Below are 24,936 nucleotides of genomic sequence, written 5' to 3' on the forward strand. Positions count from 1 at the left end.
TTGGTTTAAAGCTGGGTACACACCTACTGAGAAGTAAAACACACTGTCAAATAGAAATGTAATTTTTGGATAGTCTGGGTCAGCCTGATGAAAGATTCCTACTCCCATCAGTGTTTTTCCCTGCTGCCCAGTTCCTCACAGCTGAATTTAATGATGATTAATCAGACTGGAAATTAACCTTAATTCTGAAATCCAAAGCACAGCGGTTTTGTTGCCACTGTTGAGTCTGTTATTTTTCAAGCTCATTTATAAATTTAATAAATCCAAGAACTGAAAATCTTTTATAAGAGTGTAGCAATTAAATACTGCCTTTTCCATCCTCAAATCCAGCTGTGTTGTGTGTTGGTGCCGAAGAGGGTTGGAGAGGTAGCATTAAATAGTTATTTAGGGATGTTAATAACATGCTTAAAATGTTTCCATCAAGTGCTTTTGGATGGTGCGATGCCATCTGTGTTAGAGTTGATTTAGTTAATTACACAGGCATGAATTCCTTGGGAGAAGGGGTGGCATTGCTGGAACAGCTTGTTTGTGAGCAGGAAACACAGTGACACACCATGAAACTCGTGGAATTGGGTCTGAAATATATTCCTCACCAACAGTCCTCCCCAAATTCCGCCGAGTTGCCACAGTTGAACAGATAATTTGGATGTCTGTGCTATTGGAGTTTATTGCAGAAACTCCAATGGATTTTTGTACCTTAAATATTGGTCCTCTGAGAAAAAGGAGAAATTACTTTCCTACCTAGTCACCTGATTTTAATTAATTATTGCTCTTTCTGCAAATTAGCCCTAAGAGCTGCACAGTTAACCAGGTGTCCTGCTTTAAAGCTGCCTGCTGGGGTTCAGCAGCAGTCCTGGCTGCCAGCATTGCATTCAGCCCTGTCCTGGGCTGGGACCTGCAGGATCAGCCAGCCCAGCCCCTGGCCCTGCACAGACACCCCAAAATCCCCCCGGGCATCCCAGAGCGCTGTGCAAACCCTCCTGGAGCTCTGGCAGCCTCGGGGCTGTGCCCATTCCCTGGGGAGCCTGGGCAGTGCCAGCCCCTCTGGGGATGAGCCTGTCCCTGATCTCCAACCTAAACCTGCCCCGGCACAGCTCCAGGTGCTCCCTATAACCATAATTAGCTTCATAATTGACACCCAGCTATGGTTTCACTAAAAACCAAACCCAAAATCCCATGTGAGGCTTGGGCTGAAGAGCCAGAGGTGGATTTCCATCCCTGGGTGTGGCACAAGGGGTAACCTCACACACAAGGGGAGTCAGCCCGGAGCAGCCTGGCAGCTGTGATGTTGATCTCACAAAGGACACGCTCCACACACCAATGAGTGAAAGCCAATAGCGGTGCAAGGATTAATCTCTGAGGAAAAATTCAGGTCAGTTGGGATTCGACATGTGTCCCTTACAGCTGCTGCAGGAATCGATCTAATCCTCAGCAAAACTTTGGCTAGACTTCCACTGCAGCGATGTCAGGGCTGGGGGATGAGGGGTGGAATTATTTTGAATTTAAAGCAGCTATTATTTCATGAAGGATAGGTTTCAGAGCTTACTTTACACTGGGAAGCACTGAGGGGGTTTTTATTTCCCAAATGGAGACTTGCCCTGCAGCAGGTAAGTGTGTTAGCTCTGCAGTGTGGGGAGCCTGCAGCTTTGGACCAGGCAGATGTGCCAGCCTCTGTGGAGGTCTGGGGTGGGTCACACACACTGCTTGTGGTTTTTAATACTCCTTTTCCCATGCAATTCCCACCAGGTTTCCTTCTCACCCTGCAGCTGAGTGAGTGATATGCTGTTTATATGGATATATGACAAATGTTCATATGGATAAAGCCCAGAGCACAGCTCCAGCACGGGACATAATTGCATGGCTTAGCATGAAATTCCTTTTCAGAGGAAAACTCATTTTCCTGCATTGGGATCTACAGGCTAGTGCAATCCTGAATGGAATGTGGATATTACTCATGTGAAAAAGTGGGAACTCAGCCATTACATTTTCTATTATAGTATTTCAAGGTGCACCAGAGGCTCAAAAAGATTTGTTTAAACTAATAAATCAGAGCAATTTGTCAAAAACAGAGAACACCAGTGCTCGCAGGGCAGATGTTGGAAATGTTCCATATTTGTAAGAACAATGTTCTGCTTTCAAATATTGGTACCCTGGGTAGGGATTAATTCACTTATTTTTCAGCATGGTAAAACATTCATTTCAGTAACTGCTACCTAGAAAACACATTTCCCAATTAGTCTTGATGTCTGAATTGCAAGTCAGGAGGCAAAGGAAGCGTTGATCCCTGCTCAAGGCACTCTGATGCATTATTGATGCTGTTTTCAATATCAAACCTGCCAGGAATCAGATGCATGATCTGTTCTCCCAGCATCACACGTATGATGACCTTTCTGTTCTGTTAAGGTGACGTGTCTGATAGCTGCCCCTTCTATGTAACTCACTGGGAAAACAAAGGAAAGATCCAGGGGCAGGTGGCTGGTTTTCCAGGGAATGTCTGCTGTGCCCAGTGGGGAGGGGAGCTTGGGCCAGGCCCTGGTGAGGGTCTGTGCTCAGGCACCCCCGAGGTGCCCACGTGTCCCCAGTGCCCCAGAGCAGCAGCTCTGTGTGCCCTGAGCCCAGGAGGAGCCTCCTCCTGCCTGCTGCTGGCTGGGGAGTGTTTCTGTGGCCTGATTTTCTCCCGTATTTGTGATAAATATCCTCTCAAGGCTGGCCTGGCAGCTGGTCCCGGGTCCCAGCTGTGGCCAGGGCGTGCTCCAGCAGGCACGGCTGCTCTGGCTGCAGGGCCACACGTGTGGGAGCACAAGCCAGCACTGTGGTGGCTCCAACAATGGCACTTGTCCCCCTGCACACACACAAGGTCCTGGCTGGCACTGGGAGCTGCCTCAGCCCTGTTCCCATCCTTACCCTGGGAATAACAACCCAGCCTGTCCAGCTCTGCTGGGGCAGCTGCCAGGGCTGAGCTCTGCTGGCCCCAGCCCAGATCTGTATCTATATATGTGTGTGTGTATATATATATATATATACACACACATCCACCTGGCTGCAGCACCACCCCTGGGCTCTGCCATCCTTCACACGCTCACATCCCCACTGCTGTGCCAAGGCAAGACTCCACCGCCTCCTCCTCGGGCCCTCCACTCCTCCCAGGGGCTGCACTTTGTGACATTTCTGACATTTCTGACACGGTTTAGTGGGCATGTAGTCATCCCTGGACTAGCCTGTGCAGGAGTTGGAGTTCAAGGATCTAAGCAGATGCTTGGCATGAAATGTGTCAATCCTTACCATAAGCCTTTGTAAAGAAAATGTAAAAGCTGCATCATTGTAAGTATCAGGATCTGTGGCTCTACAAGCTGACCTCAGACAGAATTCCCACCCAGTGAACTCTGCTCCACGGTGCCAGCTCTGTTTTCTTTTCTGTAAGTGCACAGATGTAAATTCTCTCAGCCCTCCCTGTCGAGAAGAATCCTGTCAGCAATTGCTCTCTCCAGTCCCTGCACCATTCACATGGTGATGTGTCTGCCACCCATGTGCAAGCAGTTCAAGCTTGCTGCTCTGCTTCCTCAGTTGAGAGCTAACCTGGCTCAGGCTGCCTCTGCCTTTGGAGGACTCCTCTAGGAAAATAATTGTAATGTGCACAAAGGCCTCATTTGCTGCAGCAGGTACAACTCTGCCTGTGGCTACAGGCTGCCCCATTTTTTATCAATAAAGAAAGAGGGTTTTAAATCTCCATTGGTGTGCTGTGTCTGCTTACACAAAGCAGCAAGAATCTTAGATGCGAAGAACGTGTACTTGTGTACTTCTCAGTCAATATCTTTAAATTTTCATTTATTTCTGTTTCTTTGCACAATCAAACATGTTTCTTTTTATGGAAACTTCCAGGCTACAAAGTCAGGCACCAGCCTGAGTAACAGCAGAACTGAGATTGTTTGTACCACCTTGCTTTGGACAGTTAACATCAGGAGTGTTATTTTATTCTCCCACTTGTTTCTCTAGGGCTCGGCCTCCCTCCTTCCCTCTGACCCAATGTCCTGCATGATTTCTCTGGCTCTCAGCAGCTCTGCTCTCCCAGGCTCCAGCTCTCTCCCAGCCTTATATCCCATTTTTGTACCCCCAGAGCAGGTGCCTCCCTTGGCTCTTTTCTCCCTGACAGATTCAGGATTTTGCTCTTGCAATTCAAGCCAGGAATTTTTTATTACAATGTTGTAGTGGAGGCTGGCTCTGTTGCTGTTTTGCTGTTGTCACTCATGGTTACTCTCTCTTTGCAGCTGCCCTGACCTGCTGAGCCCCACCACTGACAGGGACAGTGCCTCTGCTGGGGTTGGAGCATGAGGGACAGACCGAGGCACTGAGGGCCACCAGCCAGGAGCATTGCTACCCACGTTAACAGGATCGCTTTAAAAAGGTTGGAAATGCTTTCCCAAATCTGAGCACTTTTTAAGGGAACTTTGTACTGTGACCACCCTGTGATTCCATGATTCTGAGAAAATAGAATAGAAATAAAATTTTCCCAGTGGTTGCTGCCTCCGAGCTGGGGACTGGTGGGTGGTTGTCCCTCCTGAACATCCACCTCCTCTGTGCTGTGTGGTTTCCACGTTCCCTGCCCTGTGTGCATTCCATGTCCTCTGTGCCCTGTGTGGGTTCCATATCCTCTGCCCTGGGTGCATTCCATGTCCTCTGTGCCCTGTGTGGGTTCCATATCCTCTGCCCTGGGTGCATTCCACGTTCTCTGCCCTGTGTGGGTTCCATATCCTCTGCCCTGGGTGCATTCCACGTTCTCTGCCCTGTGTGGGTTCCACATCTTCTGTGCTCTGTGTGGGGTCCACATTCTCTGTGCCCTGTCTGGATCCCACATTCCCTGCCCTGTGTGGACCCCATATCCTTTTCTCTGTGTGGGTTCCATATCCTCTGCCCTGTGTGGATCCCACATTCCCTGCCCTGTGTGACCCCAGGACAGTAATTGTCCAGGAGAAGGAGCAGGACCCTGCCTGGCAGGAGGGTGCAGCCAGGGGGACAGGCCCTGCTCCCAGGGAACAAGGGATGGGACAAGAGGCTGCATCCGAGGTTCAGGTTGGATACTGGGCTGCACTGCTCCATGGAAAGGGCTGTCCAGTGCAGATGTGAAGTCCCCAGCCTGGAGGCTTTGAAAGCCACGTGGATGTGGCGCCTGGGCCGCGGGTCTGTCAGCGCTGGGGAAGGGCTGGACTGAAGGCGGCTCTCAGAGGAGTTTCCCAGCCCATCAAAGCTGTGGCTGCAGCCTTGGCCAGGGCTCCCAGCCCGGCCGGCTCGTGCTGGGCGCTGGTCCCTGCCGGGCCGCTGACGCTGTCCCTCCGCAGGCCCCAGAAGATGTAGAGCGGCCGGCGGCGAGCAGCGGGGCCGGGCTCCCTCACCATGGCCAAGAGGGGCTCCAGCAGCCGCGCCAGGGGGGACAAGCCCGACGCCCTGGCCGCCCTGCAGGCCGCCAACGAGGAGCTCAGGGCCAAGCTCACCGACATCCAGATCGAGCTGCAGCAGGAGAAGAGCAAGGTGGGCAGCTTCCCCTCCCGTCAGCGCGGCTCCGGTGAGCGGAAAGTTGGGAATGCCGGAGTTCCCTCTGCGGTGCTTCTGTTCCCCTTTCACGCCGACTGCGTTCGGGTTTTGCACGCAAACTCCCCCAAAGGCAGTGCTTCCCCAGGGCTGCAGTGCTGAACCTCGGCTCTGCCTCCTGCGCTGACTCCCAGGCTGAGGGAGAGCGACCCTGGGCTGGAGCCGCAGCTCTGAGAGCTTCCAGCTTCACCCTCGCATCACTTCTCACAAGAGCACCGAGTATTGATTGGCTTTTCCCCAATTCTCCAAATAATTTCCACTGATAGACCTCGGGGGTTTTTGGTTCCAGAATAGAAGTGTGTTGCCATGCAGGGACAAAATTATAGTTTGCATTTTTCCATGAATTCGCATCACTATTAGGCATTTTAGACCATGAATCTGACACACAGGTGTAAGTAAATAGAACATTTGTTAATCTTTTTGCTGCACAGCATTTGCAGCTTTAGGGCTGAGGACTTTGTTTTCCTTCTCCCTGTCCTTCACAGCCACTTCTGCCCATGGCTTCTCTAGAGTTTATGGCACGGTTTTAAATTGAAACATCACTTGAGCCTTGTGTGATCAGGTACAGTCAGTTATTTCTGCTGAATAATTCATTGCTTCAGGAGCTTCTGGTAGAATGCAGCTGTTTGGGGCTTCCCAGGAGTTTGCTCAGAGCTGTTCGTGCCCTGCCTGTGCACGTGCAGGTTTGGCCTGCATGCCTGAGCGGGCCAGAGTGCTGGCCTTGGCACCTGATTTTTCCCTTATTTTGGGGGTAATCTGCTGTGAGAGCTTCTGCAGAATAAAGTAAGGACTCTGACTTACTCAGAAGGTACTGACTGAGTCCTGAATGTGCATTAAACATGAGCCTGCAGTGAAAGAAAGGTCTTTGCTACCACCAGTTTGTAGACACAGACATACCAGCATTGAGGTGTAATAGTGTAAAGTCATCTGTGCCATTTTTAAACAATATCATTATATGTATTCATTGTTTTGTTGGTTGAAAATAATATACTTTTTTGGTTTTCCTTATAGGTCAGCAAGTTGGAAAGGGAGAAGAATCAGGAAGTGAAGCAGATCAAGGAGCACGAACAGCATAAAAGTACAGTGGTGGTCACAGAGCTCAAAGTCAAACTTCACGAAGACAAAATGAAGGAGCTCCAAGCTGTTCGAGAAACTCTCCTGAGACAGCACGAAGCCGAGCTGCTCAGAGTAATAAAAATTAAAGACAATGAAATCCAGAGGCTACAGACCCTGCTCAACGCCGTGCGTGAGGGGGGCCCGGACAAGGTGAAAACGGTGCTGCTCACCGAGGCCAAGGAGGAGGCCAAGAAGGGCTTCGAGGTGGAGAAAATCAAAATGCAGCAAGAGATTTCCGAGCTGAAGGGGGCCAAGAAGCAGGTGGAGGAGGCTCTGACGATGGTGATCCAGGCTGACAAGATGAAAGCAGCCGAGATCAGGAGTGTGTATCACCTGCACCAGGAGGAGATCACCCGCATCAAGAGGGAGTGCGAGAGGGAAATCCGCAGGCTGGTACGTGTGGCCCTCTGCTCCTGCACCGCTGCTCTGGGCAGGAAATGTCAGTGCTGGGCTCGCCGGGCGGGTGTGGAACCCTGGGGCTGGTCCAGCTCTGTTTGCATTACCAGCAGAAAGGGCAAGCTGGTTTTGAAAAGCATTAGGATGTTTTGTGAGAAAATTCTTTATCCATGTGAGAGCTTCTGGATGGTGTTCACATCAAAGGTAGCACGAAGAGCCCTCAGGTTCCTGGCTGGTCAGGGGAAGGGTACTGCAGTTATGTGTCTTGGGTTATGCCTCTAGTTCCTCACCAAGGAAATAGACCCTTCCTGATCCACCTTGGTGCCCCCCTTTGCCTGCCTTTGCTGGTTCCCACGAACATCCCATGTGAGGCTTACACAATCCCAAGTGCTCTTTTCCTGCACCCCTGAGTGCCACCCACGCAGCAGGGCGTTCAGGGCGAGCCCCTCTCCATGCCCAGCGTGGGGGTTCCCCAGGACGGGCTGGTTCTGCCCTGCGTGGCTCCCACCTGGGCAGGGGCTGGGATCTCACCTGGCCCTGCTCACCTGGCGCTCAGGGACCCTCAGCCTGCCCTCACCCAGCCCAGCACCTGATCCTCAGCTGCAGCAGCGGCGCTCTCGAAGGCAAGAGCCTCACGCCTTGGGCTCTGGGGATTTCCTCTGGCATGTGTGTGGCACCTGGTGGGGAGGTTGGTGGTGCTGGGAAAGGAGAATTCCCTGTGGGAGGGAGCTCCCTCTCAGGGAAGCCCTTGCAGCAGAGCCTGGCAGGCCACCAGCACCTGGTGGGGCTCAGGGGGTCACTGCTGCTGCCCTGCCCAGGGGCTGGGGACACACCCATGCCCTCCTGGTGTGTGTTTTGGGTCTTGTCTCGTTATCTCCGTGGTGTCACCATCGTTTTGTGTTTGCCATGCTGCTTTTCAGCACTCAGGGTCCTGGTACACACCCATCAGGTCCCTCCTAAGTCATTAGCCCTTAGCTGTTATCCTGTCCTACCAGGACAGGAAATAACTCACACACACGTTAGATGCAAGAGAGGGAAGAAGAAGAGCAACAAGAGAGAGCTTTATTTTTTACTCTGCAATATATAGAATTTTAAAAGTGGCAGTGAATTGGAGGATGGAATTACCACCTCTCCAACCACACTGGTCAAACCAACAGCCCATTAATTCTCTCCTCCCACAAAGAAGAATGCAAAACAATCATTATTTACATGAACAGTGCATGAGAGCTCCAGTAGAAACATGTAAATATCAGAAGGCATAGAAAACTTTCAGAAGAACTTTGAAACTTTTAAAAGAACAGGGTGACATTATCCAACCTCCAAATAAATTTAAAATGCCCAAGGAGCTTTCAGCCTGGCCCCAGACCAAAGGCTGGCAGTGTGCCCACGCTGCAGAGACCCCCTGCAGCACCTCCTACCCTGGAGGATGCTGCTACAGCATCACCTGAGCCCAGAGGGCCTGGCAGGGACTGACACCAGCAGTGGAGTGTCCCCTTCCTTCATTTAGCCTCCTCTTCTCTCAGACTTTAGCTGTTAAGGGTTTTTCATAGATTAGTTTGTTTTTATGAAGAGGATATTAGAAATCATTTATAACCAACTGCTTTATTGATGCTGTTCAAATAACCTGCAGTGTAAGTATATTCTTCTCTAACCATACATCACTGGTGCATTGATTTCATACAGCACAGTGAATGGGGGGCTAATGGACATCCTAAATAAACTTGCTGCATCACATGGAAGGGCCCTGCTAATGGCCTTTATTGCAGAAACTGTAAAATAAATATGGTCTTACTTACAGGGAGCAGAGTGGTTCAAGGGGATGTTATCTAAACTGCCTTTGGAAATCAAACTTTTTTACAGTTCCTGCTTGAAAGAATCAGCTTGGCTTCCTGCACCAATGAAATTACCTGATGCTATGATTTCAGCAAGCCCCCAGTGCCTCCTGGGTGGGGTCAGGTGCTCTCAGCTCATGGACCCCCTCAGTTATCCTGGTGGGAGCTGCTGGCTCCTGGCACCTTGTGGGGAGGGCCCTGACGTCCAGGGTGAGGGGCTGGGCAGTGCCCTGGTAACAGAGACTCAGGGGCTCTCTGGCAAGCTTCGGGCATTTTCTGTGCTTGCGCTGGCTGGCAGTCTGTGACAGGAGCAGAGGGACAGCCCCAGCTGGGCAGGGCAGCTCAGGGTGGGCACAGCAGGAATTTCCCCATGGAAAGGGGCTCAGGGATTGGCACTGCCCAGGGAGGGCTGGATCCATCGCTGCAGGTGGCACCTGGAGGTGGCACTCAGGGCTGGGGACAGGGCGGGGATGGGCACACTGGCACTGCAGGCTCTGTGCTCTGGGTGCTCTCCAGTGCAGTTATCCCTGGGGAGAGGATGCCAAGGGCTCCAGCCCGTTCCCGGGGGCAGGGCTGGCAGCTCCCCGCGCTGCAGGCAGCACAGGGGAGGCACTGGGGGCACTGGGTGTTTTTGGGGTGTGCTCGGGCTGCTCTGAGCTGGGGGCTGTGCTGGCACAGGGGCTGTGCTGCCTGTGCCTGCCAGGCTGGCTCAGCTCAGCCCCTTCAGCTGGCACACAGCCCCAGGGCGGGCACTGCAGAGGGTGAAACCCCCTTGCAGATGGTGAGAGTACGTGTGGCTACAGCCTCCTTCGGAGAGGATGGCTAATTTTAGCCAGCCGTCCTTAAATGTCACTTTGTGCGTTTTAAACCGCCTGAAAACGCTGCCCGGTGCATTCAATGCCATTTGTACGGGCAGGAGCACGCCCTGCTGGGTGTGTGCACAGCCAGGGGAAGCAGCTTTCAGCCTGGAGTGTTCCCCGAGCTTAACTGGCCTCGACGCTTGCTGAGTGGGAGCCAAAATGCAGCGTGGAAAAGAGCACTTAAACTTGAATTAACTCTAGGTCGGTCAGGAAGGAGAAGTTCTGCACAGCCACGGGCACTGCAGCCTCCTCACGCCCATCTCCTTTACCAGGGAAATGAGAAAAACTGAGGAAATGGGATTTGCTAGGTCCTGGGGAGGGGTTATTTTCAGTCTAGATAAATTTTAGTCAGTTATGAGTAGCAGCCTGTGCCAATCCCCTGTGAGACCAGTGGGCATGGAGACCCTCACGGCAATGCCACCCCACTGCCAGAGAGGGGCTCGAGGTGCTGAGCACCCCCCTGACCTCTGTGCCCCAGAGACCCAAGCTTTGCCAGTGTCACTTAGTGACCACGTCTGATGGAAAGGGTGGGATCAGATGAAAGGCTGGGAAGCTGACTTTTTAAATATTGGCTTTATTGGTGATTGGTTTAGTCTTTACCCTCTGCTTTTGACTCCCCCGTGTGCTCAGAAACCCCCATATCTGGGATTATAAAAGTGGCACGGCACCTGAAGGTAGACATATGTTCAAGTTAATTGTTCCTTCTTCCAACTGTAGATTTTTTAGTCATTTTTGGCTTGACCCTCATTTACCACATTTTTTTCCAACTAAAGCTGGGCTGAAGGATTTTGTTGTATATAAAAGCCAGACAACCTCACTCCTACATTTACGAGGGTCAGGAAAGCTCCTCATTCTGAGGGATTCCTTTCGTGTCTCGCAGGCCTGTTGTTAACATTTTTCTCTGAGGATCCCTGTCTGGGGGCTGCAGGCACCAAACTTGTGCCTGTGTCATGTGTGGGAATTTACTCAGGTGAAGGAAGATGTCGATGCTGATGTTTGCTTGTGGTTTATGAAGGTTATGTTTAGGGATTTTTTTTTTTTCTGGAAAACAAACCATTAGTGAAATGATGTGAAATGTTTTGTGTTTTCTCATCTCTTTGTTCCTCCCAATTTCATGCGTTGCCTTTGTTGTAATATGTCTTTGTTTCCATATAAATAAGAATCAACTACCCAATATTCTGCTTATTTTAAACAAATAATCATTTAATGCCGTGTTATCTTTTCACCTGTGCATCCATTTGGATTTCTCCTCATTAGACATTTAGCAGAAAGAGCTCAGGTGCTCCAGAGCTTTGTCTTTGTTTCATTCAAAGTCAGCAGGCGCTGCCTTCACAGACATTGTTGAAAGGATGGTTAGTCAATGGCACCCAAAATCCCTTTCATTTGCTGCATTTTACTGTCCTGATACCTGTGTGACCTGCCAGCACCTGCCCTGGGCGGGCCAGGCTGGCATTTACTGCAAACAAACTCCTTGGAGTGACTGCTGACTCCCTGTGTCATCTTTTTCCAGGTTTAGAGACAAAGCAGAGATAAAAGCATTAGCACAGCTCTTACAAGGCAAAATGTTCTTATTGAAGCAGGCCAGGTTTAAAAACTGACCTTTGAACTTAAATGTCTGAAGTCCCAAAATCCGATGGCAAAAGCCCTGTGTCTCTGGAGTCTGGAGCAGCTGGCAGAGCCTGAGGGCTGGGAGTGATTTCTGCCTCCCTTGCAGCCCCTGCCACTCGTGCTGTGAGCGCCTCTGCAGCCCTGGCTGACGTGTGTGGGTGCAGCGTGGGCAGCACCGTGGGCAGCACCGTGGGCAGCACCGTGGGCAGCACCCCGGCCCAGCCGGGCTGGCATCAGGGATCTCACTGGGCTGGGATCAGCTGGGCTGGGATCAGGGATCTCACTGGGCTGGGATCAGGGATCTCACTGGGCTGGGATCAGGGATCTCACTGGGCTGGGGTCAGGGATTTCACTGGGCTGGGATCAGCTGGGATGGGCTCAGGGATTCTTTCATTGGGCTGGAATCACAGATTCCTTCACTGGGCTGGCATCAGGGATTCTTTCACTGGGCTGGGATCAGGGATCTCACTGGGCTGGGATCAGGGATTTCACTGGGCTGGGATCAGGGATCTCACTGGGCTGGGATCAGGGATCTCACTGGGCTGGGATCAGGGATTTCACTGGGCTGGGCTCAGGGATCTCACTGGGCTGGGATCAGGGATCTCACTGTCCTGGGGTCAGGGATTTCACTGGGCTGGGATCAGCTGGGATGGGCTCAGGGATTCTTTCATTGGGCTGGAATCACAGATTCCTTCACTGGGCTGGGATCAGGGATTCTTTCACTGGGCTGGCATCAGCGATTTCACTGGGCTGGGATCAGCTGGGCTGGGGTCAGGGATTCCTTCACTAGGCTGGGATCAGGGATTTCACTAGGCTGGGATCAGCTGGGCTGGGATCAGCTGGGCTGGGATCAGGGATTTCCTCTGCTGGGCTGGGATCAGCTGGACTGGGATCAGGGATTCCTTCACAGGCAGGACCCAGCCACCCTCGTGAACTCCAGCCAGACCCCAGGGGTCACATCCTGGCTGATCCCATGGGATGAGCACAAGCCCTTGGCACAGGCGAACAGGGAAGGAGAGCATTAGAAGTCACTGGGTATTTGTCATTTAAGCACTTCATGATTTTGCATAATGTTTATTATGTGTAAGTAAAACCTCTCATGAAAAGGAATTGCTCACAAGGGAGACTTCTGGGACAAAAGAATTTTTAAAAAATTAATATTTCTTCTAGGAATTTTGAAAATTTAAAGCATACTGAATTTTCAATATTTTTCTTTAAAAATTGTTAATCCACGTTTTCTAGAGGTGACATCCAAGCAAACTGCTGCAGAATTGTTAAAGTGTTTGAGTGAAGCAATCAAAGTGTGGTGTGAATGTCAAGCTTTCATTTTTTTAAAGACATTCTGCAGTGGTGCTAGGATTTCAGGCCCTGTCCCAGGGTTTCAGTGCAAGCTGCCTGCTGCAGGAGAGATTCATTTCCTGCTGCGTGGCCCTGGAGAAGGGCAGAGCTGGCTCGCCGTCGCTGTCACCGTGCTGCGGGCTGGCAGGGCAGCGGGGCTGTGCCACCGTGGGGTGCTCCGGGTGCTGCAGCCCTGTGTGACTGTGTTCTGTTCTCCTTGTAGATGGAGGAGATTAAGTTTAAGGACAGAGCAGTCTTCGTGCTGGAGAGAGAGTTAGGGGTGCGAGCCGGGCATGCTCAGAGACTGCAGCTCCAAAAGGAGGCTTTAGATGAACAACTGTCCCAGCTCAAAGAGTCTGACCGGCATCTGAGCAGCCCCAAGCGGGAACTTCCTTATGCAAGTGGTGCAGGAGACGCTTCAGATCATTCGGGAAGCCCCGTAAGCACTTCCACGTGGTTTCACCTGAGCGGGCGACCAAATCTTGATGAGTGCACCCCATGGCTGTGCGGGGCACCCGCGCCGTGCTCGGGCTTTTGTCGTGCCAAACCCCTGAGATTTCCAGTCCAACTCACCATGGGAGAGCTTTTGCTTTCTGTCGTTTTGTTTCCCGGTCGGTTTGGTTTGGTTTTGTCAGCAGGGTGAAATTCCTCTGTTCTCTCTCTCCTTTTCCTCACCGCACCATGCTCAGCCACCCGCCTCAGTTTGACAGTTTGACACGATTCTGCCAACAAACGATGCAAATGCATTTCTCACCAAGCGCTGTCTGTGTGCAAGCTCTCGGGGGCGCGAGCTGGGGCTCGGGGAGCAGACGTACGAGGCCAGTTCCCGAGGGAGGGGGACGGCAGCGCAGGGCAGCAGGGCCCCTGCAGCCCCCCGGGCACCCCTTTCCTGCTGCTCGCTGTCAGCAGCACACAAAGTGAGCCAAAGACCTCCTAACCTATTTCCTGCTGTTTGTTCCCTGCATGAGCCAGGACATTCGATTGGAGCCACCCTTCCACAGTGGCTTTTGCACTGTAACTCTGGCCCCTCCCTGCTGGGGCCCCCTTTGCCCAGAAAAGCCCTTGGGTAACTGCCCTCGTGCCTCTGACGTGTGCAGCCTGTCCTCATTGCTGATCCTCATCAAGATTTCTTTTGCAACAGCCTTGACTGTCTCAGTACAAGTGTAAAACTTATACCTGAGCAAACCTATCTATTTTATTCTTTGGCCCAAGCCTCTCCTGCACCTGTTGAATGAGGAACCCTAGACCTCCCAAAAGTGCCACCAGCACTGTGGGTGCTAATTTGCCTCTCTCTAGTTGTACTCAACTCCTGCCAAAGACCAGAACAAGACATAGAGAAGGGGAAAAGTCTGTCACGTTTGTCAGGAGCTGTAACTCCTCTCTGATTCTGAATGAGAACACATCTACCTATATCTCTATTCATTTCTAATTTGACTGAAGCATTTTCACTCAGATAAAGTGCCACCCCTGTGGCCTTATGAGTGACCCTTTAGGACCCCATAAGGGCCACAGCTTTCTGGAAGAAGAGCTTATTCAATGCACAATTGCATGGATTTTCCCCATTCAGTAATTCAGTAATTTTAATACCGGTTTCTTATGACCGAGTCCTCAGAGTGGGCGATCTGTCTGAAGCTCTCAGTTCAACAGTGGCATCATTGGAACACGGCCTTCAGTTTTGATATTTTCTGTTGTTTCCAAGTTTACCATTTGTAAACTTTGTGGTTGCACATTTGTATTGTCACATTTGTGACGTTGTATTTGCATATGCATATACATATGCATATACATACCTCTGCATTTGCATTCTTTGTTACATTTCCACTCCTGACTTTCCATTGGTCTCGCCCCGCAGCTTTCCGTGGTCAGTTGGGTTCCATGGGTTACACTGTACACAAAAACGTTTTAAAATGTTTGGATGTGGGTAAAGAAGAAGTTTGAGCTTTGCCAACGTGCTCTTGCGTGCACACTTATGAGCAGTTATTTGCAGTTGATCTTTGTTTTAGGAACAGCAGTTGGATGAAAAGGACGCCCGGCGCTTCCAGCTGAAAATCGCGGAGCTGAGCGGGATCATCCGCAAGCTGGAGGACAGGAACGCGCTGCTGTCGGAGGAGAGGAACGAGCTGGTGAGCGCGGCAGTGCCAGGGCCTGGGGACGTGCTGCCCTGTCCCGGGAACATCCCGGGATTGCTCCCGTACTGCCCTGTCCCGGGAACATCCCAGGATTGCTCCCGTGCTGCCCTGTCCCAGGAACATCCCGGGATTGCTCCCGTGCTGCCCTGTCCTAGGAACACCCCGGGATTGCTCCCGTGCTGCCCTGTCCCGGGAACATCCCGGCATTGCTCCCGTGCTGCCCTGTCCCGGGAACATCCCGGGATTGCTCCCGTGCTGCCCTGTCCCAGGAACATCCCAGGATTGCTCCCGTGCTGCCCTGTCCCAGGAACATCCCGGCATTGCTCCCGTGCTGCCCTGTCCCGGGAACATCCCGGCATTGCTCCCGTGCTGCCCTGTCCCAGGAACATCCCGGCATTGCTCCCGTGCTGCCCTGTCCCGGGAACATCCCGGCATTGCTCCCGTGCTGCCCTGTCCCGGGAACATCCCGGCATTGCTCCCGTGCTGCCCTGTCCCGGGAACATCCCGGCATTGCTCCCGTGCTGCCCTGTCCCGGGAACATCCCGGCATTGCTCCCGTGCTGCCCTGTCCCGGGAACATCCCGGCATTGCTCCCGTGCTGCCCTGTCCCGGGAACATCCCGGCATTGCTCCCGTGCTGCCCTGTCCCGGGAACATCCCGGCATTGCTCCCGTGCTGCCCTGTCCCGGGAACATCCCGGGATTGCTCCCGTGCTGCCCTGTCCCAGGAACACCCCGGGATTGCTCCCGTGCTGCCCTGTCCTAGGAACATCCCAGGATTGCTCCCGTGCTGCCCTGTCCCGGGAACATCCCGGGATTGCTCCCGTGCTGCCCTGTCCTAGGAACATCCCAGGATTGCTCCCGTGCTGCCTGGAAATGAGGGGCTGCTCCTCCTCTGCTCGGGCTTTGCCGCGGCGCTCCCCTCTGGGCTTGGGAAATGATGGATTTCTAAGGTGGCATTAACTCAAATTGTATGTATTTATTTTTAAAAATAAGTACATTCCCCACGCTGAATGTTTGCTACGCAGGCAGAATATCTTCTCTTGTGGGAATGGTCTCTCCCCAGTGGGAAATCCCAAGAGGTTTTGATCAGTTCAGCTTTGCATCAGGAGAAAATACTTCTACTGGGATTGTTACAGAAAGCAGTTAATATATTTGATGAAAAAACTCCAGAGGTGTTATTTTTCTCTTTATCTTTCAGTTGAAGCGTCTCAGAGAAGCAGAAAGTCAGTATAAGCCCATTTTGGACAAAAACAAACGCCTCAGTAGGAAGAATGAGGAGTTGTCACATGCCTTACGTCGAATGGAAAATAAACTGAAATTTGTGACACAGGAAAATATTGCCATGGTGAGTGTCTGTGCTCCTGGGAGCTGGTGGGATGTGGAGCTGGTGGGGCTCAGGGAGTCGGGCACTGGCCCACACCCGCAGGTTCCATGGGAAACTCTTCCATTCTGGCAAGGCCCCTTCCAACCCAAACTAATCTGGCATTCATGGCTCAGCTTCAGCTTTCCTGCCAGAATCACCTCACAATTCCTGGGAAGTCTGCCCCTGGGACCCTGCCCCTTCTTCCAGCTGGAGGAGCAGGACCAGCTGGCACGTTTGGAGCCCGGACGTGAGGATCAGCAGACGGGGAGCAGGAGAGCTGCCAGGAAACCATTACAGAGATGGTTTTACTTGCTGGAAAGGGAGGGGCCAGACAAGTCCCTGGCAAAGCCTCCTGATCATTTCCTCCTCTGCCCTGTGGTTTTTGGATTCTAGAGGCAAAGAACTGGAGCGATAAGGAGACCAAGCTCCCTAAATGACCTTGACCACAGCCAGGAAGAAAGGGAAGTGGATTTCCTGAGACTACAAGTTATTGAGCAGCAGAACATCATTGATGAGCTCTCCAAGGTACGATGGAAGGCTGCTGTTCTCACCTGAGAGCGCCCAAGGGCAGAGCAGAGGAAACCCAAGGAAGGGGTGCTCGAGGTTCTGGGAGCTGATGGGCAGCAGGGGAACCTGGCAGGCATTTCTGTGCTTAGTAGTAATAGAAAATATCTGTGGTGTGGTGTTTGGGAAAACCCTTTCAGTCTGCATTGGCCTGGCCTGATAGAACCATGTCTTTGCATGTGCTGGTGGCCAGAGCTGGGAGGGAAACTTCAGCTCCTTCAGCTGGACTCACCACTGGGGCTGAAGGTTCCTGTGTGCAGGGAGGGGTCTGCAGTCCTGGGCTTGGGGTTCTGCTTCATTTTTTACATGTTCTCTGTCCTTGGAAACAAAAACCACCAAAACCATGATACTCCTCTAGAAAATAACTTTTATTTCTTCCCCTTCTTTCTAAGCCTGTCCAGTTACTGACATTATTTTATTCTTTTTCATTAGACCCTGGAGACTGCTGGCTATGTGAAGAGTGTCATGGTAAGAGTGACATTATCTTCCTCCTCATCTATAGGTGCTTTAAATTGCTGTTCATGGAAAGCAGGCAGGGTACAATAATATTTATTCTCCCTTCCATCTGTGTTCAACAGTGAGCTGACCCAGAGGTTTCCTCAGAGGAGATTTTTTTATCAACACTTGCTCACCAGAGAAAAGCACAGTGATGGTGGGGAGGAAAGCTTTAATCCCACGCCCTGCCCCAATGGCTGAGGGCAAGTGTCCCCATCTCCAGGGCAGCTCTGTCCCTTTGGAACTGCATTTTGTCACTCTGGCCAGCCCTGGCTTTGTGTGACCCACTCCAGGGCGTGCTCAGCGCTGCCCTTGCCCGCCCCATGCCTGTGCTGTGGTGGGCAGGGGTGTTTGGGGTCCACCACTGATGGGTATCGATGGGATGTGCTGTTCCCATGCCAGGCAGCCAGTTCGATTGTCCCTGCTGCTGGCCCGGGACTGGCCACCAGGCTGAGCAGCAGCCCCTGGCAGTGTCCCCAAGGTCACCACATCCTTGTACCCAGAGGGCAAAATGGGACATCTGAGGGCTTCCCTTCAGAGCTTCCCTCTCTGCAGTCCTGGCTTTACACGTCCAGAACAGAGACTTTTCTCTGTGTGCTGTAAAAAACCAACCTAATACCACAAAAAGGAAGAAATTCTTCCCTGGCAGGGTGGGCAGCCCTGGCAAAGGTGCCCAGAGCAGCTGTGGCACCCCTGGGTCCCTGGCAGTGCCCAAGGCCAGCTTGGATGGGGCTTGGAGTCACCTGGGACAGTGGAAGGTGTCCCTGCCATGGCAGGGGTAAAAGGAGGTGATATTTAAGCTCCCTCCCACCTGGAATTTTATTATTCTATTATTTCCTTCGATTGGAAAAATTGAAAACAAATTGTTGTCAGCAGTAAAGGCTCAAACCTTACTCCAGAGGCACAGGAAACCTGCAGAGGCTTGGAGAAGGAGCTGAGCCTGGAAGTGCAGAGTTCAAAGAGGCTGTGCAGTGGGGCACTGGGGCACTGGGGACTGGGGCAGTGGGGCTGTGGGGCTGTGGGGTGTGTGCCCCTTCCAGAGCCACCAAGAGCCACCAGGACAGGGGCAGGAGCAGGGCAAGGGCTGCAGGGCCATGGTCACCCAGGGAGCAGCTCCAGGGGGACACCCAAACTCTCAGCATGAACCTTACCATCCGCTTATTTTAGTTGGATTTTCATGGACATACAGAGCAATTTCTAGCTGTCTGTGGCTAACCTGAAAGATGTTGGAGTAAATAACCCGGGAGTGGTGACAGTGTGGGACAGTGGCCAGCAGGGACAGCCTGTCTGTTGTTTCCCCAGTGGCTCCTTGTGCTGATGTGGTTAATTCCAATCCCTGCTCTCTGAAAACAGCCAACACGTGTCTCTGACTCTTGCAGGAACGTGATAAGCTGCTAAGGTTCAGGAAGCAAAGGAAAAAAATGACAAGAATTCCTAAGGTAAGAAACAAAACCTTCTATGGTGACATGCTGATGGACAGTGCTGGCTGCTGAGCACCTCAGGGCCATGGCACTGTTCTTCTCAAGGGTCTGCAAATGCGTCCTGAACTTAAATTTGGGTGATGGAGTTCAAGGACACTGACAGACTGTATTGGGATACTCAAGCAGGGGCAGGGGACCTGTTTGCATCAAACATTCTGAGCCTTTTCATGCTCTGCATTTACCCTGTGGGACTTTGGTGGGATGTGGTTCTTAAGAGCAGACAAATTTTATGATTTAACACATCTCCAAATGATCTTCTAATGGTGCTGCCTGAAAACATGTGTACGTAGTAAATAATTCATGCTGGAGTTCAGTAACATGTGAAAATTGCTGGTTAGGGAAGCAATGGCTGGAGCTCAGGGAAAAGGCAGTGTTGGTTAATGAGGGCTTGGCAGGGTGGTAATGTAAATATTAACACTGAAATGTCACAGCAAGGTTTAATCTCAGGGCTGCCAGTGTGCTGTGATCCACAGATGAACAATTAGAGTGAGGCTGGAGCTAATGAACCTATGAATAACTAATTGAGGTCGATGGGAGATAACTCCTGCCATCCTGAAAATCACATCCAGGCCTTCCAGGGAGTCAGTTCTGCCTCTCTGAAAGCTGGGGGAGCTTTGGACAAGGGATGGGGGACAGGACTCGGGAATGGCTCCCACTGCCAGGGGCAGGATGGATGGGAGATTGGGAATTGGGAATTGTTCCCTGGCAGGGTGGGCAGCCCTGGCACAGGATGGAATTCCCAGAGCAGCTGTGGCTGCCCCTGGATCCCTGGCAGTGCCCAAGGCCAGGCTGGACACCGGGGCTGGAGCAGCTGGGACAGTGGGAGGGGTCCCTGCCACATTCTGGGATTCTGATTCTCATTCAACAGTTACCTGCTGCAAATTAAAACCAAAGGCCAAAATCTAGGCTTTTTTTGTAAATCATCAATTAAAAGTATCTTTAGATCTGTGAAGTGTTGTCTTTGACTTTCAAGCATTTATAGTAAATGTTTTTTAACCACCATTTCTTTAAACAAAAAGCAGCTTTGAGTGCAAAACTGGATTTCTTCACACATGGACACATTTCTGTGGTGATTAACTTCAAGTACAATATTTTTGAAGATCTGATTTTCATGTGAAAGCTGTGGTGCTGGCAGGAGGGACACCATGGTGATACCAGGGGATTAAAAGACGTTTCAGTGCACGGCTCTCCCCTCATGCTGAGGTGAACACTCAAAATAAAAGGAATGTTTGGCCATAGAGAAATTGGCAGGAAAATGAATTTAAGCAGGCAGGGCCTGGGAGGTGCCACAAATGTGCCAGGCAGGGATTCAAGCAGTTCCAGGCACCGACTGAGATCTGTTTTTTGGGTGAAGGTTTTGCAAACACACATGGGAAGGGCTGGGCTGGTTCTGGAAGAGCAGCAGGGAGAGATTGTCCGGGTGCAGGGGCTGTCTGTCTGGGTGTCAGGGCTGTCTGTCTGGGTGTCAGGGCTGTCTGTCCAGGTGCCAGAGTGTTGTTATTGGACACGAAATGAGTACACAGAAGTTTGGTAAGTTCAAAAGAGAAAAAGACCCAGTTTTATTCAAACATTTGCTATTTATAGAATTCCAAAGGTGACTGTGGATTGGAATATGGAACTACCACCTCTCCAACCACACTCCAAAGATCAATCAATCCTTTCTCTCCACCCACAGAGAAATGTGTAAACTATTCTATTTGTACATGAAATGGTGTGGGAACTCTGACTCTCAAATATGTAAACATTGTCAGAAGGCTAAAGGAGTTTTATGAGCACTTTAACACTTTCAAAATAACTATAAAGGGAAACTTAACACTTAAAAATCAGGGCAACACCAGGGCAGCCTGTCCAGCTGCAGGGCAGTCTGTCCAGCTGCAGGGGCAGTCTGTCCCAGTGCCAGGGCAGCCTGTCCAGCTGCAGGACAATCTGTCCAGCTGCAGGGGCAGTCTGTCCCAGTGCCAGGGCAGTCTGTCCAGCTGCAGGGGCAGTCTGTCCCAGTGCCAGGGCAGTCTGTCCAGCTGCAGGGGCAGTCTGTCCCAGTGCCAGGGCAGTCTGTCCAGCTGCAGGGCAATCTGTCCAGCTGCAGGGGCAGTCTGTCCCAGTGCCAGGGCAGTCTGTCCCAGTGCCAGGACAGTCTGTCCAGCTGCAGGGCAGTCTGTCCCAGTGCCAGGGCAGTCTGTCCCAGTGCCAGGGCAGTCTGTCCAGCTGCAGGACAATCTGTCCAGCTGCAGGGCAGTCTGTCCCAGTGCCAGGGCAGTCTGTCCCAATGCCAGGGCAGTCTGTCCAGCTGCAGGGCAGTCTGTCCAGCTGCAGGGCAGTCTGTCCAGCTGCAGGGCAGTCTGTCCCAGTGCCAGGGCAGTCCGTCCCAATGCCAGGGCAGTCTGTCCAGCTGCAGGGGCAGTCTGTCCCAGTGCCAGGGCAGTCTGTCCAGCTGCAGGGCAGTCTGTCCAGCTGCAGGGCAGTCTGTCCCAGTGCCAGGGCAGTCCGTCCCAATGCCAGGGCAGTCTGTCCAGCTGCAGGCCACTCCCTGACCCTGCTCTCCGTCAGAAGCCGGTGGTGGAGACGTTCTATGGCTACGACGAGGAGGCTTCCCTGGAGTCCGATGGCTCCTCCATCTCCTACCAAACCGACCGCACTGACCAGACCCCCTGCACGCCTGAGGATGACCTGGAGGAGGTACTCCCAAAAACCCCTCTTGCTCTGGTTGCAACCTTGCTGCTGGTTTTTAATAAATCCCTGCTCTGTTCCATCATTTCTGTCTGTCATTGCTGTTCTCTCATCTCTTCTACCATTCTGTCGCCTCAGACCACAAAATGAAACACTCCTGTTAAATTTGGTGCTGTGCATATTGGTCAGTATCTCTGAAGCTCAGTCTTCAGGAACTTCACAACTTCCCGCCAAGCTGGAAATCTCATATGCTAAGAATATGGAATGTATGGCAGGTTTGCAGGTCTGTAAACCTGAGAAATCGGACAGGCCTGGGAGTGTGCTCACTCCGAGCCTGGCTGCGCGTCTTGGCCGGTGCAGTTTGGGCCAGCCCAGCCCAGCACCGAGCAGAAAGGTCTGTGCTGGTGGAGGGAGAAGGGAACCAATGCTCCCCTGGAGAGCTCCAGGGGAAGGCTGGATCCTGCCTGGGCTCCGGAGGCTCTGGGAGCAGAGCACGGAAATGTAAAGCAAATTAAAGGGATTATTCCCTGTGCTTGCCAGGGCTTCCCCACAAATGCACTCCCCAGTGTGTGTCAGATCACTGGCCCATTACGCAGCTCTGGGCTTAACAAGAATCCTGTAATAAACAAGAATTGCCACTGATGATGTGCAGCCTTTTCACGGTGTGCTGGCTGCTGGTGTGTAATGCAACCTGCTGAAAGGGAGCCTGCACAATTCCTCACTCCACCATGAGAGATACCTGATGGTTACCAGGCTGCACTGCAGGAAATCTGAATGTATTTGTGTATGTATGAGCCTGTTTGTTTTTCATTCCTGTTCCGCATTCTTCCCCCCGTTCAGCCAGTGGGAAGTTGGTGCATGCACCCAGTCATGTCATTCCATTTTATGTGGAGTGAAATATTCCGGTCAGCCTGACATGAAAGCGTTCCATACTGGATATTGTAAGGAGGGGAAGAAGATGAAGGGCTCCTTTCATGTTGCTGTCACCACTTCTACAACTATTAACTCTGGGTTGCTGTTTTAATAATTGAGTGAGGCTGTCAGGCTTGGTTTCCTTTCCAAATTGAAACCTTTTGTTGTTAAAGAAAGCTGCATTTTCATCTTTAATGCGAAGATTTTCCCTTTTCCAGTAAGAAAGGGGAGTGCAGTCATTGGTGTGCTATATGGAAGGTAAGCTTTTATCTTTCCAAGGCAGGGATTATCTTTTTATTTCTGTATTGCATTTCCTGGAGGTAAGAGCGTGCAAGAGATGTGTAGGGGACGGAGGGGAAGCAGCTTGAGAGCATTTAACTACAATTTTTTTGCTTCCAAATTGCATTTCAGAAGTGGTGATTTTGGCACTTTTAAGAGAAAGCAGCCAGCTCCCTCTCTGTCTGTGCTCGCAGGGCATGGCCAAGGAGGAGACGGAGCTGCGGTTCCGGCAGCTGACCATGGAGTACCAGGCGCTGCAGCGCGCCTACGCCCTGCTGCAGGAGCAGGTCGGGGGCAGCCTGGATGCAGAACGAGAAGTCAAGGTCTGCGTGGCTCATCCTGCATGCGCTGGGGCTGTGGGGTGCCAGGGAGGGAGGCTGGGGACCCCGGGGCCGGGCTCACCGGGGCTCCAGGCGCTCGGATGCTGCCGGGCCCTGGGAAGGGCTGTGAGGAGCCACCACTGCTGCAGCTCGGGCTTTTCACCTCCGATCAGCCCAAGGGAAATCCAGGGAGACTTTTTGATGGGAAATCCTTGAAAGTAAGCTCTTTTTCTAGAAAGAATTAGGACAGATAGCCTTAAATATATAATGCGTGGTCTTTAATTCCTTCTGGGCTCTGAGAGATTACATGATTCCTCATAAAATGTTTAGAAGGCTTATAGCTGAGATTTTTCTGTTAATTAAATTGCAAAGTGCCCTGTGCCTGTGTGCCTCAGAGTCTCCATGGCTCTGGACAGCTGGCCTGAAGTGCTGCTTTTGTTAGGAGCTTGCTGTGTGTGCCAGGGAGTCACAGAGGAGCTGTTCCCCATGAGGCTGGGCAGCCCTGGCACAGGATGGAATTCCCAGAGAGCTGTGGCTGCCCCTGGATCCCTGGCAGTGCCCAAGGCCAGGCTGGACACTGGGGCTGGAGCAGCTGGGACAGTGGGAGGTGTCCCTGCCATGGCAGGGGGGCACTGGGTGGGATTTGGGTCCCTTCCCTCCTAAACCATTCCATGACTCCCTGGAGGGCTGGCAGGATGGGTCATGCCCAGCCTGCAAAGGTGAGTGCAGCCAGGAAAGGGACAAATCTGCTGTTTAACAGGATAAATGTGTCTGCAGAGCCTAATTTGTTCCTACACCTGTTCTGTGAAGGTGTAGGAACACTGGGAGTGGGTCAAGGTGTGATGCATGAAAACTGACATTCCCCGAAGTGTTCCCAGAATGGTCATCTAGTCTGAAACATCAGGGATGGCAGCTGGAAGGAAATTCCAGTGAGGAAAATCCCAGTGAGACATTCCCAGCAATGTTCCCAGAATGATCATCTAGTGTGAAGCATCAGGGGTTGCAGCTGGAAGGAAATCCCAGTGAGCCAGGCCATGCCCAGCTGTGGGAGTGACTGGATTTTAGTATTTCCATAGTGGGCCAAAGGAGGCTCCAGTGTAGATCATGCAAACAAAATCACTTTCAGTGGAAACAATGGGTTAAATGGCAGAGAAATTACTCAAGGAAAGAAAACGTTCTCTGGAAGTATGTAACAAATACAACAACTGACAATAATTACATTTGTTCTCCAGAAAATGTGTAGGAATGTGGTATCTATTTAAATAAGCATGAAGATACAAATACAGTAAAAAATGAGAAATGGGTGTGAAATAGGTATGGCACTAAATCATAGATCAGGCTCTAAGTTGATGAAATCTGCCAGTTTGTAATGGGGGCTCTGTTCTGACTGTTTAACGTGCCCCAAATTTAAGGGAACCAGGTGTGCCCAGAATTGTGCCATAATAATTTTCATTTGTTTTCCTGGAGAAAGGAAGGAGGCTCTGGCTGTAGCCTGCCATGACCAGCTGTGAGGCGCCAGCTCTGCTTTGCCATTTTGTTAATCTTGAGTTAAATCTCAAAATCAGTAATCCTATCTCCCAGACTTGATTTGATTGCATTTGATTATTTGATACTCTGTGCTCAGCTGCGAATGTCTTCTGCCAAAAAACTTTCAAAATAATTTGTTAAAAGCATTTGGTGTTTTAAAAATATTTCTGTATCTGCATTAGGTTTGATCTTTTGGAGAAAGTTTGATTTTTTTAGATTTATTTTTAATTATTCTTTATAGATTTTTTTTGGTTTTTTAATTTCTCTCTCATATCCCACAGACACGTGAGCAGCTCCAAGCAGAAATACACCGGTCCCAGGCTCAGATAGAAGACCTGGAGAAGGCTCTGGCTGAGCAGGGACAGGTAATGCTGACTCCAGCCCCTTCCCCACCTCTCTGCTGGGGGGCCAGAAAGGTTCCCAGGCTGGCTGCAGCTTGTCCAGCACTTCTGCAGACAAAAAAAAA

General features: G+C 51.5%; 1 protein-coding gene across 14 annotated transcripts in view; it reads left to right on the plus strand.

The window, feature by feature from the left end:
* Positions 1–24,936, plus strand: part of JAKMIP3 (Janus kinase and microtubule interacting protein 3) — a 52,812-nt gene that overhangs the window by 18,006 nt on the left and 9,870 nt on the right. For 6 of the 14 annotated variants that reach the window (XM_077784753.1, XM_077784757.1, XM_077784756.1 and 3 more), the window contains exons 2-13: positions 4,266–4,402; positions 5,334–5,523; positions 6,595–7,092; positions 12,957–13,172; positions 14,737–14,856; positions 16,061–16,207; positions 16,619–16,750; positions 17,222–17,257; positions 18,664–18,723; positions 21,313–21,441; positions 22,818–22,946; positions 24,752–24,835. In XM_077784753.1, coding sequence (XP_077640879.1) covers positions 5,389–5,523; positions 6,595–7,092; positions 12,957–13,172; positions 14,737–14,856; positions 16,061–16,207; positions 16,619–16,750; positions 17,222–17,257; positions 18,664–18,723; positions 21,313–21,441; positions 22,818–22,946; positions 24,752–24,835 — 1,686 coding nt within the window. In that variant the 5' untranslated portion in view covers positions 4,266–4,402; positions 5,334–5,388. The remainder of the gene's footprint in view (positions 1–4,265; positions 4,403–5,333; positions 5,524–6,594; positions 7,093–12,956; positions 13,173–14,736; positions 14,857–16,060; positions 16,208–16,618; positions 16,751–17,221; positions 17,258–18,663; positions 18,724–21,312; positions 21,442–22,817; positions 22,947–24,751; positions 24,836–24,936) is intronic. The other 8 variants (XM_077784758.1, XM_077784759.1, XM_077784763.1 and 5 more) reach the window with 4 other exon arrangements.

Source organism: Lonchura striata, chromosome 7, assembly GCF_046129695.1.
Source record: "Lonchura striata isolate bLonStr1 chromosome 7, bLonStr1.mat, whole genome shotgun sequence".
Lineage (NCBI taxonomy): Eukaryota > Metazoa > Chordata > Aves > Passeriformes > Estrildidae > Lonchura > Lonchura striata.